Source organism: Tasmannia lanceolata, unplaced genomic scaffold (assembly GCF_043159265.1).
Source record: "Tasmannia lanceolata isolate RefF3 unplaced genomic scaffold, GAP_Taslan_0.1 ptg000007l, whole genome shotgun sequence".
NCBI classification, from domain to species: domain Eukaryota; kingdom Viridiplantae; phylum Streptophyta; class Magnoliopsida; order Canellales; family Winteraceae; genus Tasmannia; species Tasmannia lanceolata.
Window position 1 is genome coordinate 3,937,110 of NW_027518684.1, and position 17,053 is coordinate 3,954,162.

Genomic DNA, 17,053 nt, shown 5'->3' on the forward strand with positions numbered 1-17,053 from the left:
TCCGTTTAAGAGAAAGAAGTGTCTTTGCAGGGTAATACATCATTGCAAGAGTAGGAAACCGCCTGTTTTTGGCTGGAAATTTGAAATTCCTACGCCATTTGTTTTATGACACTGATAAATTCACCCATTCTAGGATGAATTCACCCCGTTGTAATAAAATGGACTGTACAGCCCACACCATAAGATGATCCAAACTGCCCATTTGGGCCCAACGTAAATAGGTTGTGCCCCAAAAATCATTTCCAGAGTATGATTCTTACCCTCTGATCTAAAGGAAACTTCTATAGATTGGACGGTGGGATTTATCCTATGGAAATGAGTTTTTGGGGCACTAGTGCACAACCTATTTACATTTTAGCCCATAAAATGAACGGGTTGGATCATCGTATGGGGTGGGCTGTACAGCCCAATTTGAAAAATACAGGGTGAATTCATCCTAGAAGGGGGTGAATTTGATATTTTCAGCCTCCCTTTTTTTGTAATCACACCGCTACCGTTTTGACTTTTGATTAATTAATTCCCATCATAGTCCATGGAGTTCTACGTCACAAGAAGGAGACACCCCGTGGATTAAGTAATCACACGCCCACCATTTTGATTAATCAATTCCTTTTTTGGGTGATCACACATTCACACCCCCACCTAAGTCTTAGTTACTAATACTATCCATTCAAATCTCTCATCAGTAGGATTGGATCAGGAGTGTTCTTCGGAGATCCATTTCAAACAAGACCGTCCGTCGGAGTGTGGGTCCTACTTACATTTTACACTGTTAAAATTCTTTGTAGACGAAGGTGAGCATGAGCCATAGTGGCAGCGACACAGTGAGCTAGGGACTTAGGGTGAGAGGTTAGAGAAGACGGAGACGAGAGACGAGAGACTGAGAGATGAATGAAATAGTAGGAATCTTTCAAAAAATAGATATGGCTTATTTTTACTTCAGGAAAAATAAAGATACACCCCCTCAACTATGGCCAAATTTCACTTCTAATCCCGTAGTATCGAAGGTGCCAAAGACACCCCCTCAACTTTATGACATTTTTAAGTAGACCCCTGACTTTTCACCCTACAGTTCAAAATTCATCAAAGACACCCCTACAATTTCTTCGTTCCCATCTACCATGTCACGTAACGAGCATTATGGAAAGATGAGAGGGTGTTTTCGGTGAAGTCAATACCACGGGTCAGAAGTGGAATTTGGCCATAGTTGAGGAGTGTAAATGTAATTTTCCCTTTTACTGTTTTACTCCTGAGGGTATTTTTGTAAAATAGAATAATAAAATCGTGTTTTAGGACGTAACGGGCTTTTTGCTAGATTTTTGGATCCGATATTTAATAATTTTAGATCCTATAATAGGGTCTTGAAATGTGTCTTTGGATCCTTGTAACGTGTCTAGATCTTGTTCGTTAAAGTTCGGATTCTGATGGACCATCCGACAATATAGGTCCATTGACTCCCTTAGACAAACATAAACAACAGGAAATACACATTGTGGATTCCTAGTCTTGGCTGGAATTTGATATTTGCACCCTCTTTTTTTGGCAATCACATCTCCAGCAGGAAGTGATATATCCGCCCCCTTTGATTACTTGGGACACCCAGCAGCAGTGTACGGGGCAATCAGCCGCATTGAATCCTTTTTGACGTGAAGTATATCAGTCCCTCTGCAGTCATTGATACACTGCTGCCGGGTGTCCCAAGTAATCAAAGGGGGCGGATTTATCACTTCCTTTGATTAATTAATTCCAATCATATTCCATGGAGTTCAAAGTCACAAGAAGGAGAGACACGGTGGTCATCTTGTCTTCCCTTCTCTGTGTGTTTTTCAAACCCAACAGTCCAAAAGAAGACCGTTGATTTGTAGGATTACAGACGAGAAGGATTAGAGATGAGAACGAGTACGCAGAAAGTTACTTTCACGGTCAATGCTGGAAGGAAAATATTGGATCTAAGGGGATGCGTGTACATAAAATTGAGACCGTTGATCTTATGTAACATGGGGCCACATGATGGATATCCCATGTGTAAGATAACCAACTACAAAAATCAACAATTTTAAAGGTTTCTTGTCGGAACCCGAAGGTATGGTTGCATTTAGGTACACGTCTGATCACACGTACACAAACATAAGTGAGGCCCAATAAGGGTCTTTTAGGAAAAAGCATAACCCTTTTTTCCAACCCAAACCCTGAGAAAAAGTAAGGTCGGGTCGCGTCGGGTTCGGGTTGAGTTTTCCCAATCCGGCTTGAATTCGGGTTCAGGTTGAGGGTTTGGGCAACCCAACCCGTGTGAAACCCACCATTTTTTATGAAATTTTTTCTTTGCAAGGTTAAAAACTTGGCTACGGTCGGGTTGAACTCGGGTCGGATTGAACCTCGGCAGGTCGGAAATCGGGTCGGGTTCGGTTGGAGAACAAAGGTTCCTCGGGTCGGGTTGGCCTCACCCGACCTGAGTTGCACCCCTATTTAAGGTACCTAACATGGTATCCCGCAATCAAGTTTTACCTGTGTACCTCATGAACAAATGCAAAAGAACAGAAAATGGCCTAGACAATGAAACAACATATATTCCAGAAATTCTGTTGTTAATACAATACATTTACATCAAGAGTGTAAATACAATTATACCAATCATACACAACCTAATGGGGACATTTCTGTAATTATCATACATAATGCTATTTGATGAATATTTTGGCTGATATGTGCCTGAATGATATCTTATACATGAAATACCTTTTCATTTACTTGACGGGTGAAGAATAGATCAATGCTTAGTCTTCGGCTTCTTCACTATCATCACAGTGCAGTGGGCATGGTGAGCACAGTAGTCGCTTACGCTCCCCAAAACCGCCCTGCAAGAAGTCAAGAGATACAAATGAATTAAGTTATATTAGAAGATAAATGGAAAAAAAGTTGTATACACTAATCTCCATTTTTTTTTTTTAATAGTTGTATACACTATTCTCTATTTTTTTTTCATCATAGCTTTTCTACTCTAGGTCTGTTAAAATCTAATCACAAAGGAATTGAAGTAGAATCGAATAGTGAATGATGGTAAAGTGGGCTAATGTTTGATGGAAATCACTCCCTTGAAATTTTTGGAAATTCATTCCTTACTATTGGCAAGGTTGAAGTATTAGGTAGAGGTGATATTAACAGCCTGAATATGTTTTTATTTCCAGAAGTTATGAAACTTTCCATCTCTTGTAAACCAATTTTATTCAGACAGTCAAAAAGTACTTTATAAATGTAAGAGAATTATGATGACTGATTAGCCAAAGTGTTAGCATGAACCCCATTGAAAACCCCATTAACAAAGAAAAGAGCTCAATAAAATGGTCTTCAATCATTCGAAGGGCCAACTCCCCCGAATCAAATGGTATTCAATCATTCCTAGGCAGCTTCTATCTGGAGTGCAGGGAGGTTAACTGTCTTGCTGGATATGATAAATAATTTTCTTCTTAAAATGAAGAGCTAGAGAGGGAAACATCAAACAGTCATGAATAGTTAGTCCCATATCCTAGACTATGGACACTGGGAAAGCAATATGTGTCATGCAGTTACAAGTATGAGATCATATTACAGCATAGGTTAGTGATGGTTTGAAGAAATGTTTTTGGATGGATGCAACTCATTCTTAATTATATAATAAGCCTGAAATCTTAGGCCATGTTTGGCAACCATGATTTTTTATTTCATGAAAAATTAGTTTCTCATGTGGTGAGAGAGGGGTGAAGGAGGACGGGAAAAGGAGGAAACTTGAGAGGGCAAGAATGAGTAAAGGGTGAGAACTGGCTAATAAAAAACAAGGAAAAAATCGATCATATTTTGGGTGGAGTTTTTTGTTTCCTTGTTTCTGAGGCTTTTCTTTTCCTCTCCTCACTCAGTCCGTCTACCGTCTCTCCCTCTCGCACCCTTCCTTACCATTGGGTAAGCTAATATTCCAAGAAAAAGAATACATGGTAGCCAAAGATGCCTTAGGTGCAGTTCAGTGGAACGACTTTTCATCTCCCATCTCCCTTCCTAGCAATGGAGTCGAAGGGGATCCACCTACCCCCATCTCTTCCGCTTATAGTTGAAGAAGTGTAACAGTGAGTTTCAGAAACAATTGGTTGCCGAATTTCAACTTCAAACCTATCAAGGGGGGAAGTACAGATTTGTGAGACGGTCTTTGGAGGATTGAATTCAAACTTTACATGTAACTTGACCGTGGTCTCCACAAATTAATGGAAATTTCATTTCTAATAAGATCATTTGAGTTTTAAGGAGTCCATCACAGTGATGATATCTCTAAGTTAATGAAGAAGAATGGTTCAGAGGTTATTGAACAAATGCAGCGCCAGAATTACACAAATCAATGATCATTAGTTGCAGAACCTTGCAATGATTTTGGGCTCACCATTTTTTCTAGTCCCAAATACATGCCATACTGATTTTTCGTTTGATGGAAGGGTATGGTTCCTCAACATGTAACTGTTGAAGTATAAATGATTAGATAACACCATCTCTAACAGCTTAAGCTTTTGGAGTAATTGGTTGCCTCACAGCATGTCCTATTCGAAACCCAACAACTCCTTGATATTAAAAATCCATGTGTACGGCCAACCCAAAAAAAAGGGGCCATTCTTGAGAGGGAGTGTTGAAGTATAAATGATAAAGGAAATTCCGTCCAAAATTAATTGGAATAAATAGGTTTCCTAGTTAGAGTTAATTAGGGTTAGACAGACCTACCTATTTAGGACTCTTAATAAGAGTCTATAAATACACATTAAAACCACAAATCTCAGAACTTTAAACCCTAAAGAGAAAACGTGTGGGATTTGGAGGAGAACATGTGGATTCTTGGAGAAATCGATCGTCAAGAGGTATGTAGTTAAGATTGAAAGTTATTTTGTAGCTAATTCTATTCTCTACAAGATTCAAATCTCCCTTGAGAATGATATTAGATGATTGGATCTAGGATTTGTTGGATTGGAAACAACAAACGTAAATCATAAAGTGAAGATCCTATGTTCTTCACTGTGAAACAATTCTTGAAGGAAGAACCATGGATTAGGGTTGGGGAATTGGTTCCTGAAGATCTTCGCGCTCTTATGTGTTTGATGCCCTAATCAAGTAAGGAAATTAAAAGAAAATTGATTGAGTTATGTTATACACTTAAAAGAGGATAAAAGGTAGGATTTCGGGTGGAATATTATGCAGAAAACAGTGCTCCCGTGCATTTTGGAAAACCCAAATCACGATACTCGAGCGCCCGAAACGGACGTTCGAAGTGGCTTTCGTACGCCCGAAGGAAAGGGATCGGGCGCCCGAATACACTTACCCGAGAGATACCCGAGAAGGTTTTCTTTTATAGAGACACCCGAAGAAGTGATTCGAGCGTCCGAAGGGGTCTTCGGACGCTCGAACGCACTGAATGGGGTCGATTTTTGGGAGTAAATTCCGGGACAGATTTTGAGGGCCAGATTCGCCCGAAGGAATTGGTTGTTATTCTAAGGTATTGACCTATGGATAATGTGGATTGTAGGTGATACTACGCAGTAGATATAAAGGGTCCTATTCGTGGGAAAGAAACTCAAACCAATACTATAGGTGAGTAGACCTGTTCGACAGTTCATTCTTTCATCTCGTAGATGATTTGTTATGCAAGTTGCGCATGTTCTTATCTACCTGCAATAGTTATTGATTGTGTTAGTGTACACAAAGATCGTTATGCACAGTATTGTAGGTTTCCGAGTACGGACTTGCAAGGTGCGTGTTATTTGCTAGTTAGACTTAAATGGTCACAGTTTCGCATCAGGACATTGTGAGGTCCGAGTGAGGATACCATAGTTATAGCTAGTCCTTTGGGACAAGTTGAATCCGTTTGGATTTGATAGAGTGTGTGAGACTTTTCTAGACGGTCGAAGGAGGTCACAGTTCTAGCCGTAGTTGATGCTCTACGTAGTATCTTCGAGAGCACGATCCTAACAATATAGTCCATGATTTAGGAAGAGTTAGCTGAAACTGTACTTTCTCCAACCCTATAACAATATAGTCCATGATTTAGGAAGAGTTAGCTAAATTTATACTTTCTCCAACGCTATAACAACTGTTTTGACATTGAAAATAAGAGTAGAGACCATAGATCTGATACCTTTATATAGCTCCATAACCATGACTGCCTACTACCAAAATGGTCGCCTGGTGTTTCTCTACAGCCTCACAAAGAACATTCCTTGGATCCCCTTCCACCAGTTCTATTATTACATCATTCATCTGCACATCAATCAAAATGTTTTGAAAATCCATGAAGAGAGACTTTTTACAACCTCCCTATATTTTCCATCTCCCATGGGTTTTACATGTTGATGACCATGCCAAAGGAAAAAAGAAGAAAGACTACATTAAATATGATGTAACACAAGGCATCTCATTGGATGTCCTCAACTTACAAGTAACCAGAACCCCTAAAAAACCATAATGCCACCAATGAATTTCTTTACAAGCGAGGTTTCAAAATTTTGGGTGAACTAGGTAAAAACAGATATAAAAAATGCTGATTTTTGCTAAAAATTAAAGGCCTGCTGTTAAATTACTGTGGCATAATTAAATTTATTCTTTTGTTTTTTGAGGTGGATTCCATCGGAGCTATAAAATGTAACATAAACGCAGTTATGCAGATGCACGTGCCAATGTTGGACTAAAACCTGGGGTGTCATACTGTATGACCATAAAATTGAATTAAATTATTAAAAACTATATTATTATAGAAATATTAGTTCATAAAGATAATATAAAATACATTAACACTGTCCAATGAAAAATACAAATGAAGGTTGTTTTCACTAGATGTGCTAATAAGTGTATAGAGACAATAACGTACTCTTTTTTACCCTCTGTCATGGAAGTTATTCTGCAAAATGGAAATTTCATTTATTTTGATTTCGAAATATTTCTGAATAATTTTGTGGTGCTGAAGAAATCTTGCTTTGATCCAAATTCCATCATCATTCACCTCTCCATACTCAGTGAAAAGTTAACAAAGCCACATTCATTATAAAAAAAAAAAAAATCGTACTCTTTTTTACCCTCTGTATTCAAAATCTCTTCAAAATCTTTCAACAGATTAATTGGTAAGAAAAAAATATTTCAACCAATTTAAGATGAACAAAAAAATCAACCAAAACATAGTAATAGTTCCAAAATTGAATTATAAATTGCAATTACACACCAAACTAGAAACAAAATCAATTATCAATGATGAATGCAAAGATTGAATTACCAATTTACTGTTGCAAAGCTCTTTAGCTTTCTCTGAAGCCCCAGCAGCAATCTTCCTCAAATCCTCCTCCACAAATGGCATAAGATCAATAGCTCCTGCATGAAATATATATAAATAAGCTCTAATCTCAGCACAATTTACATAGAGATTGACTCTGAAATCTGAATCTTTTTCAGAAAGCCAAGAAAATTGTTGAAGTATAAATGATTAAATAACACCAACTTTAACAGCTTAAGCTTTTGGAGTAATTGGTTGTTTCAAACAAATCCTTAAACTTCGAATCATATCGATATCCACAAGAAAAAAAAAAAAAAAAAAAAAAAACCCTAAAAAAAGAGAGAGAAAACAATTGCAGGAACATGATAAAAGGTAAAGAGATGGGGGTGTGCATAGAGAAAAAAAATGAAGTATCAAACCAGGTCCACCGAGTCCTGTGATGGAGGAGAGAGAAGGCTTAGCGTGAACGATAACGAGTTTAAAAGGGTGATTTGAAGAATAAGGAACAAAGAATTTGTCCAAAGTCCATTCCAGAGCGTACAAGCTCTGCTTACTGTCGTCTAATCCCACTCATTAACGATTTCTCTTGCTCCCTCGCCATGTATACAACTCTCTCTCTCTCTCTAGAATATCATTGGAAGAGTCGGACACAGTCTAGAAGAGCCTGTCTTGGCTGGAATTTGAAATTCGTACCCCCCATTTTTTATATTCGCACCTCTCAGACATTCGATTTACATTCCCGCCATATTCCACGGGTCTAATCTCTTGTACGGGACAAACATAAACAACATGAAATACACATTTTATTGTGTGTTGGTAGAGAGTTAGGCTGAGCATGCCTTTGTTTGAATTTGATATTTGCACACTCCTTTTTTTTTTTTTGGTAATCACACCCCTACCGTTTTGATTATTTAATTCCAATAATATTCCATGGAGATCTACCTCACAAGAAGTCTACCTCACAAGAAGGAGACGCTCTGTGGATTAAGTAATCAGAGGGCCACCTTTTTGATTAATCAATTCCTTTTATGTTGATCACACCCCACCTAAGTCTTAACTTATCGGTCGGATTGGATTAGGAGTGTTCTTCAGGTCTAATTGTTGTGCCGTGGTCACGATCCATTTCAAATCAGACTGTCCTATTGGGTCCTACTTACATTTTACATGGTTAAAATTCTCAGAAGAAGGCGAGTGCAAGCATGAGCCGTAGGAGCAGTGATAAGGTAAGCTAAGGACTTAGGTTCATTGGTTAGAGAAGAAAGAGATGAGGGTGGCTCCAAACTGAGAGAGACGAATGAAAAAGTTATAAAAATAGGATTTTTTTCCAAAAAAAATAAAATAGATATAGCTTATGTTTACTTAATTGCTCTTAGTGCGTGTTTGGCGTACCGTTTAAAACACCGTTTGGCTTTTGAAACACTGTTTTGGCGCCAAACAGCCGTTTGAAACGCCGTTTGAAACACCGTTTTGAACGGTGTTTTTGAGCTACGGGTTTTTACATGTTTGCCCTCACAAAAACCCATTTTTACGTATATGCGTGCGATTTTATGCGTTACGTCAAATATAAAAAAAGTGGGGGTGTTAATATCATTCTTGAGGACACAAATTTGTTAAATTATTAATATTTAATTCAAAACAAGGGGCTGCTGATATTATTATATGATCTCTTAATTTTGATTTTTTAAAGACAAAAGAATTAAAAGAAACCCTAGTTTCTTACTTTCTTCATCTACTTTACAAAGTTGCAAATCCTCTCACACCTCACTGCCTCGGCGCCTCCACTCGTCCGTCAAATCCGGCAAATCCGGCCGTTGAGAAGAAGAAGGAGAAGAACCCCAAAGGTATAGCCATTTTTTTTTTGGCAATGATGTTAAATTTTAATAGTGTTTGAATGAGATCCTAATGATCTTTTAATATTGGGCCTAATGAGAGAGTAGTTGAGTTACATTAAAGCCAACCAAACAATGCCCTTTTTGGTCATTTTACCACTAAAACTCCGTTTTGGAGCATTTGCAACCAAACACACAATACCTCCGTTTGCCGTTTAAAACGCCGTTTTGATCTGGCTAACCAAACATGAAAATGCCGTTTGGCAAAACACCGTTTTGAACCAAAACACCGTTTTGAACCAAAACACTGTTTTGCAAAACGGAGTTTTAAACGCTACTTCAAACGGTACGCCAAACACACCCTTAAAAGCCTTGATTTCTGATCCAACAAAAAGTCCGGGCAGGAGTTTTCTCTCTCTACGGCCTTATTGTTTGACGGTCGGACATCGTATAATTTCTCATTTATTTTTCTATACTGCAATTATCCATTACTAAATCTGATAGTCCGATCTATATGTTGGTTCTTGGAATGAAAAAGGTATAATACTTGCTACCAATGTTTACACCCTTGCATCTAGTTCTCCTACCCCTGCTACCTGCACAAATTATTCCTGAATTAATGCAAGGTTCCCAAGCCATTATTCTTCTACTTCTCCGATACACGGTTCATCTTTGATTCTAATTTCAGCGGCACTCATATTTGTGCTAATTGTATTGCAACAGGAAATTAAGCTTTTGGCAGAAGTGAACCAACCCGGAAGCCTCAGACAACTATGTGATCCAGCTGACTCAAAATTGTGTACCTCGTTCGTTTTGGCCTTTGAGAATTGATTCATGTGCTTTGGACTTTGAGAATTGATTTATTTGGCTAAAATTTTGAATGCAATTTTAAAGCCCAGTAATCAGTTTTGGACTCGAATCAATTCCCAAAATCCAAAACTAATGTAGCCATAATTTTGAGTCCAAAAATCAGTTTTGATCAGTTGATCCTACAAATATCACTTTGTTTTACACCTTTTTAATTAGCTTTCCGCAAGTAGTATAAAAAATGCTACCAACAGCAATCAGAAAAGTGTAAAACAACATTAGTGCCATTATCAAAAGGGATTTGCTAAGCACCTTTTCGCGGATGGTCTGTTGCAAGTCAGACCAGCCACCTCGTGTATAGAGACAAAAGCTGTTGTCTTCATTAACGAGGTGGCTGGTCTGATGTGCGACAGACCAGCCGCGAAAACCCCCTTGCGATGGATGCTAGCAATTCCCTTGTCAAAATATAGCATCATGTACATCAACACATTGAGAGGAATGTTAAGTAGGGCAGCAACTCGGGTTGGGATGGGTCGAGTTCAACCTGAGGCTTGGGTTGAGGAGGGTCAACCCTGACCCAGCCCCGTCTCTGAATCTCAACCCCAACCCAACCATTTTTTCCCAAATAGGGCTGGGTTGAGTTGGATGGGGTCCCGACTCCTGAGGCACAAACAGAGAATAACCTTGAGATTTTAAAAATCACAATAAAATCAGAGGAAGGGTTGGGTTGCCCAAGACCCCAACCCGAAATTTAATAACCAATCCTAAACCAACCCAAGTTGAGGAAATCTCAACCCAACCCGAGCAAAACTCGGGTTGAGCCCGGTCCAAGTTACACCCCTATGAAAAAGGCAGGAATCTTGCCATTTTGAAATTTCCACGTTTTATAGTGATCTCCGTTTCATGTAAACCAAACTTCCAATATTGTATTTAGTTTATGGAGGAATGATAGATGCAAGGGCGCCCTTGCATAAAGCGCCGGGAGGGCCGTATCCCGGCCCTTGAATGGATCCACGTCATTTTTGGTAACCTTTTAAAATCGGTTGAGAAAGTAAATTCGGTTAAGTGGATAATTCGGTTACGTGGATCCAATCAAGGGCCCTTTCCCAGCCCTTTATGCAAAGGCACCCTTGCATCTAGTACCGGCATTAAAGATAAACTTGCAAAGGGAATTTTCATGTGATTCTCGAAGAATATCAGTTTCTTCATGATAATTTGAAATTGATTTGTCTAGCAACAACAAAAGAGAACTACTACATCTAGGTCTCATGTTTGATTAATGATACAATGGAATCGTCCATGTTGGAACAAAAATGAACATCTCCCTATTCAAAACCACGAAGCCTAGGAAGAACTCTTACCACGTTGGGAGTGATACCTTATGCATAGTTTCTGCAGTGTTGCGATCGAGTGTTGCATTGCATTTAATTTTGTATCCATAAACATACTCTGCAAGCAACAAAGGATACCAAAAAACGATACAACATAAAAAAAACATTTTAGGAAAGATATCCTATAACCCGATGTGTTAAGTGAGCCTTTGAGATAAATATACCTGATAGTCATCACCATACTTCTCAATCAATCGACCTATGTGTACCCGCTGTATAGTAGTCAATGGCTGCAGAGGGGCAGCTTTTCCATCTCTTCGCTTCTTTCCAAGGGCTGATTTCAGATCTAGAAGGCCAAAAGCAACAGAAAGTGAAGCAAAACTAAGTAATACACACAAGAACCAAATAATCCATCTTAAAGACCGATGTTAAAATCTCCGAGCTACAACCCTAGTCTGTCTCAAATAGCAATTTTGAAACCTTCGAGCTACAACCCACATGCAATTTCATCGTGACATTTAGCCCAAGAGGTGAAACATTAAGGTGATGATGAAAAACAGAGCTACCAAGGAGTCACTATATTTTCGAAAAAAAAATATCTTTTTTTGGTTGTTGGAAGTCTGCTTCAACTCCATTAGTTACAAACCAATAACCAAACCCAATCATGAGTTGAATCAGAGTTCAGTAGCCTACTCCGCCTAATTTTTTGAAAATGGTAGCCAAATGTATTAATAAAAGACCGAGATGGTCAGAGTACAATGAGAACAAAGAACAACAATATAAATCTAACATTTCAGTCCTAGAAATTACACACACACACACACACACACACACACACACACAATGCCAAGAAGGATGATACTTGACACCACTCGCTTATTGATCCACCCAGACTCCTGGATTCAGCTATAAACATTCTACGCTATGTGTTTCCATCTCAGTTACTATAGAGGAAGTCAAGGAGAGAGCAACAACCAGAACGAAAAAGCAAACCATTCTAAGATCTAAAATGTTCAAGGATTACAAGATCTTGAAGTAAGAGGGACATTCCCACCAACTACGATTGGCCTCCAATGAGCCATTAAGATGGTCCTCCGTGGGGTGTAGTCTTCTTTGAGCATTAAACCGTGTTACTCGAAATAAGGCTTGCCGTTAACATTTTTTTTTCGAATGATAGCCTTGACTCTAACGGTATGAATTGGAGAAGCAATAAATAAATTCTCCTGGCAGGGAATTACATTCAATACTTTTTTGATATTTTTAACAAATTAAATTCTTACTTGTGGAGTTCAATACAGTCTTCCACACAAGAACCTAGACACATAACTACAGAGAATGAAAACTTGATGTACAACAAGTTACAGGAAATGTTGTGATCTGGTCTTGCTGAAAGTAGACTAAGAGCTATTGTAGACAACAATACCAGGATCTAGCCATTGAAAACTAGAGTGAAATTTTCAAAACGATAAGGGTGAGCTAAATCGTTCGGTAAGTAACTGAACCATGATCAAAGTTCAAAATTTCACTTGAAAATGTAATTTAAATAGGTATATAAATTCATAATACAGAAATCAATCTACTGGAGTTCAAACGATTGTTCGATGAGACTATTCTTGTCATGAATTACCAAAGTTAGGGTATTTAATAAATGAAGCGCATACATAATTCAAAAATCACTTATAATACTTTTCAAAAATTTACATATCTTTTAAAAATTCGCATATCTTTCAAAAATTCTCATATCCTCAGAGATCAGATGAGACCGAATATGCATCTGGCTTAAGTTTCAAATAATACCACATCAATATATAGATGGGTTCAAATAATACCTAGTCAGAGATTCAATTTTTTATTTATTTTTTGAATGGCAAACCAGATATTCAATTAGGAACATGTTACCATAAAAAAACAAGATTCTTGATACAGACACAAAACCTGACATAACTACATATAAAAAATCAATCACCATAGATAGAATGAGCATAGAATTGGATTCGGAACTCAAATGCATGGAATTATTACCTACGGGAACAAGAATAAAAATATTGTGTTGTTACCAGACATAACCCTAGAATTGTAAGGAATTAGAACGGAAAAGCAATAGAAATAGTTACATGAAGTCAAAACCCTAAGATTTCCTTTCCAAATCTTCCGAAGAAACAATAATAAATGGAGAAGAGAACAAATGAACAAAAATTGTAAGGAATTTGAACAGAAAAATCATAGAAATGTTGCATGCGCTTAAAATCCTACGGTTTTCCTTTCAAATCTTCCAATGGGGAATAGAATAAGAGAATTGGAATTGTAAGGAATGAGAACAGAAAAACCCTTGAAATAAAATCCTAAGATTTTCCTTTCAAATCTTCCAATGGAGAATAGAATAAGAGAACTGGAATTGTAAGGAATTAGAACAGAAAACCCATTGAAATAATTGCATATAAATAAGAGAATACCCCATTTGGATTCAATAAAAAGAGTTTCAAGACCGAATACAAATATAATAAAAGGTCAACTATCTGGTTCTTGTACAAAATCCGACCTTTTCGGTCTTTTCGGGTTGGGTCAAAATCTTAACTTCCAAACGATGAGGAATTTTGCCAATTTTAAAATTCATAAATTCTACCATACCCAAACATGGTTAAATCCCAAAAGTCCGGTAAAAAAAATCTTGTGTTTTGGTCTCAAAATTTTTCATCTAGTCAGGCATTGGCCAACACAGACATTTCAGCTGACAGAGATTTTCTGTTAAGTACAGGTTGAACCTTTACATAATTGGCCTATTGAGGAATTTTTGGTTTCAATCTAAAAGGTGGCGTAGATTGAGAAGCTCACCCTTGGTTGGCCTGATTAGGTGGTGGCAGGCTACAACGGGTGCCTGCATTTTATATGAAGCTTGAGAAGAAGCATTTTGTGCAGTGTGTCCTCGTTGGTAAATATTAGGTTTGCTTTGGTTGATATTGTGGACCTCCTCCATTATTAAAAAAAGATATTGTGGACCACTTGTTTATGGCCCTTTCCTTTATCAAATCTTAATTCCTTCTCAAAAGAACGAGATGACGATACCCATAGGAGAATCTTGCCTTATTGAATTGTTGCTTAAGTTCATAAATCGGCACTGGTGTGAGGTGACGCTGGGTAACGATATAACCTTTGATCGAGCATTGTGCCAACATGATGACCATCGTTGTTTGATCTTGCTCATCTGGACGGCCCCCAACTAACTTGAGCTGCAAAATTTCAACACCTACGAACATAGGCAGCAACTGACTCACACTCTGACTGGGAGAAGGCCTCCAGTTCTGTCCTTTTTAGTAGAGCATCGAGGTGAATGCAAGTGCAAGTGGTTCTCCTTGTTGAGAACTCAACAGCTCCAAATAAGGCTGAGGGTGCAGGCTCTTTCCAAAAATGAATGTAAGTGGGGTAATTCTGGAAAGGTAATTCTTGCTGAGCTAGAAGCAGCAGTGTTGGGCTTGGAACCTGTGGATCAGGCCTCGGTGTTTGAACACTTGGAATTGTATTTGACACTATCACCAAGATTCGTGTTTGCATTCAAGTGTACTGACGACGCATCCTATCAATTAACAGAGGTTTAAGGAAGAGATGCCAACTCCGATGTGAACCGGTGGCCATAGAATACATCTCATTACCTAAGCCATTTGACTACTCAACTCTCTTATTACTGCAATGAAATCTTGGATTTCATTGGCTTCTCCACTCCTCGGTTCACGCGGTGGACCTGGCAGTGGGGTGGAATTTGGTGAACTTGCGAGGAAACCATCTTCTCGCATGTTAGTGGCCGGATGTAAGAAAAGGGCAGATTCATTTTGGCGCATCAGTCCTTAAGCAACAATGCTAGCTCAAGAACAAGGATCGCTGTAAGCGATGAGCAGGACAATGAAACCTGGGACTCACTTTGATCAGATGAGATTCCTGATTATCAAGGTACATGTACGATTTCTGGATTTTCAATAAATCATAACTTTCCCAAAAAAAATAAAATAATAAGATACGTGTAGGACGATTACAAAGATAGTGTGGGTCTTGGTGATACAAAAGAACTCAAACAAACAGGCCAACAAGGGCCCCATCGCCCCCACACACAGACAAATCAAAACCATAAGCAAAGTTCAATTTCTTTTTCAGGATCAATGATGTTGAACGTCACTGGCTATGTGCTCAACATCACAGAATGATGCTCAACATGACCTGTGTTGTGTTCAGCAATCAGCATCACTAAGATTTAATTTTAATTTTAATTTTATTTTAAGAAAATTCGAACCTCCCCTGATAGCGCAATATATGGAGGGTATGTGGGAATGGTATAAAATGAGAGAGGGCACTGTGAAGTGTGTGAAATATGGTAGTTCTCACATGTTAGGTCTCCTTATATCTCCCACAAGGCTCTGCAGGATAATATGTTGAGAGTTTAGATAGTCATGTTGCTAAATGCCCATTTTGTTAGCATATAGGGGAATAGAAGGACATTGATTCATTTCAAAAAAAAAAAGGACATTGATAAGAGTAGCTCTCATGTGCCGTGATTGACAACAAGGATAGTGTCTACGCTTATCCATTGACCCCCAAACCCTAAACCACAAAACCCCCAAACTGCCAGATCCCCAAAACCCTAAAATTTTAAAACCGAACAGCAAATAACCCTAAACCCTAAACTTTTAAAACCCAAAGACCTTACTCTATCCAAACTTCTTTACTTGAAGGGATTCTTCACCCAACACTGACAAAAACAAAACTTGCAAACAAATCTCAACAAACACCAACTCAGAACCAACATCAAGCAGAAAATCTAAGTAATACAGACACATAATAAGATAAACAAAAAGAAGAAAGATAAAAGGATGCTGAAAATACCATCTTCTTCGAGATCGCTACCGCTATCAATAGGCTGGAATGCAGGGATTGGTTGAGAATCATTAGGAGGAGGGACCTGTAAAGAATCGATCTCGACTATGTGGGAGGTGCGAGATCGAACACCTAAAAGATTAGGGTTTGATACTACGCCGAAGGACTTGTAATTGGTTAGAACGGTACCTGCCTCATCCCATTTGATCCCTTCACTATCCAATAAACGAAAAAAAAATGAGAATTAGAAAAATAATTAGAGAGAGAGAGAGATTAGGGTTGTTTCAGAGAAGAAATATAAATGACATAGAGAGAGAGAGAGAGTAGGAGTACGTGGTGATGAGGGATTTGAGCTTGGGAGGGATGGTGAATGCAGGCTTGAAAACGTAGGGTTTCTTCTTTGGGAGACCTACTCGGACCTTGGGGCGAGATCTCTTGTATTTTTGACGAGAACGAGCCATCTCTCCCTCCCTCACTCTCTCCGTATCGATACTTTATATAGTCCGACTATGCGAACGATCACCGTTAGATCCGCTTTAATCCTCGCAATGAATAACGGGTCCCACGGGGGATTGGTCCTGCAATCTTTTGGCAATGCCTTAAATAAGGTCTTCTAGATCAAGGGCTAAGATCATCTGATCAAGATCAAGTTGACGATAACAGGAGGGACTCGTGCTTGGCTAGATCAAGGGAGCTATTCATACCATCACGACACAAGTGAGGGCTTAAGGATAATCGTTATGAAAAAATGCTAATGTTGATTGTTTTTATATCATTTTTCAATCATATTTTGATATTTGCACTACCATATTTTGATAATAGGTTTAGGGCTTAGGTGTTAGAAAAGATATGGAGAAGTAGAACTGCAAGTAGAGACCACCAAACCATTTATGGAGAAGTATAAAGCAAATCCCTAGAAAACAGCCTCTTTTTTCCTTGACAAGACAGAATTCTGGTGTTCA

At 38.5% G+C, this 17,053-nt stretch overlaps 1 protein-coding gene across 1 annotated transcript; it reads right to left on the reverse strand.

Moving 5' to 3' along the window:
• Window positions 1-2,546: 2,546 nt before the first annotated feature.
• On the reverse strand, window positions 2,547-16,583 carry LOC143881498 (nucleolar-like protein). The gene is made up of 7 exons (XM_077384590.1): window positions 16,425-16,583; window positions 16,101-16,306; window positions 11,456-11,577; window positions 11,262-11,349; window positions 7,268-7,362; window positions 6,140-6,261; window positions 2,547-2,855 (listed from the first exon to the last, which is right to left on the reverse strand). The coding sequence occupies exons 1-6, from the start codon at window positions 16,550-16,552 to the stop codon at window positions 6,142-6,144; spliced, it is 759 nt and encodes a 252-aa protein (XP_077240705.1). The 5' UTR covers window positions 16,553-16,583; the 3' UTR covers window positions 2,547-2,855; window positions 6,140-6,141.
• Between the last annotated feature and the right edge of the window lie 470 nt (window positions 16,584-17,053).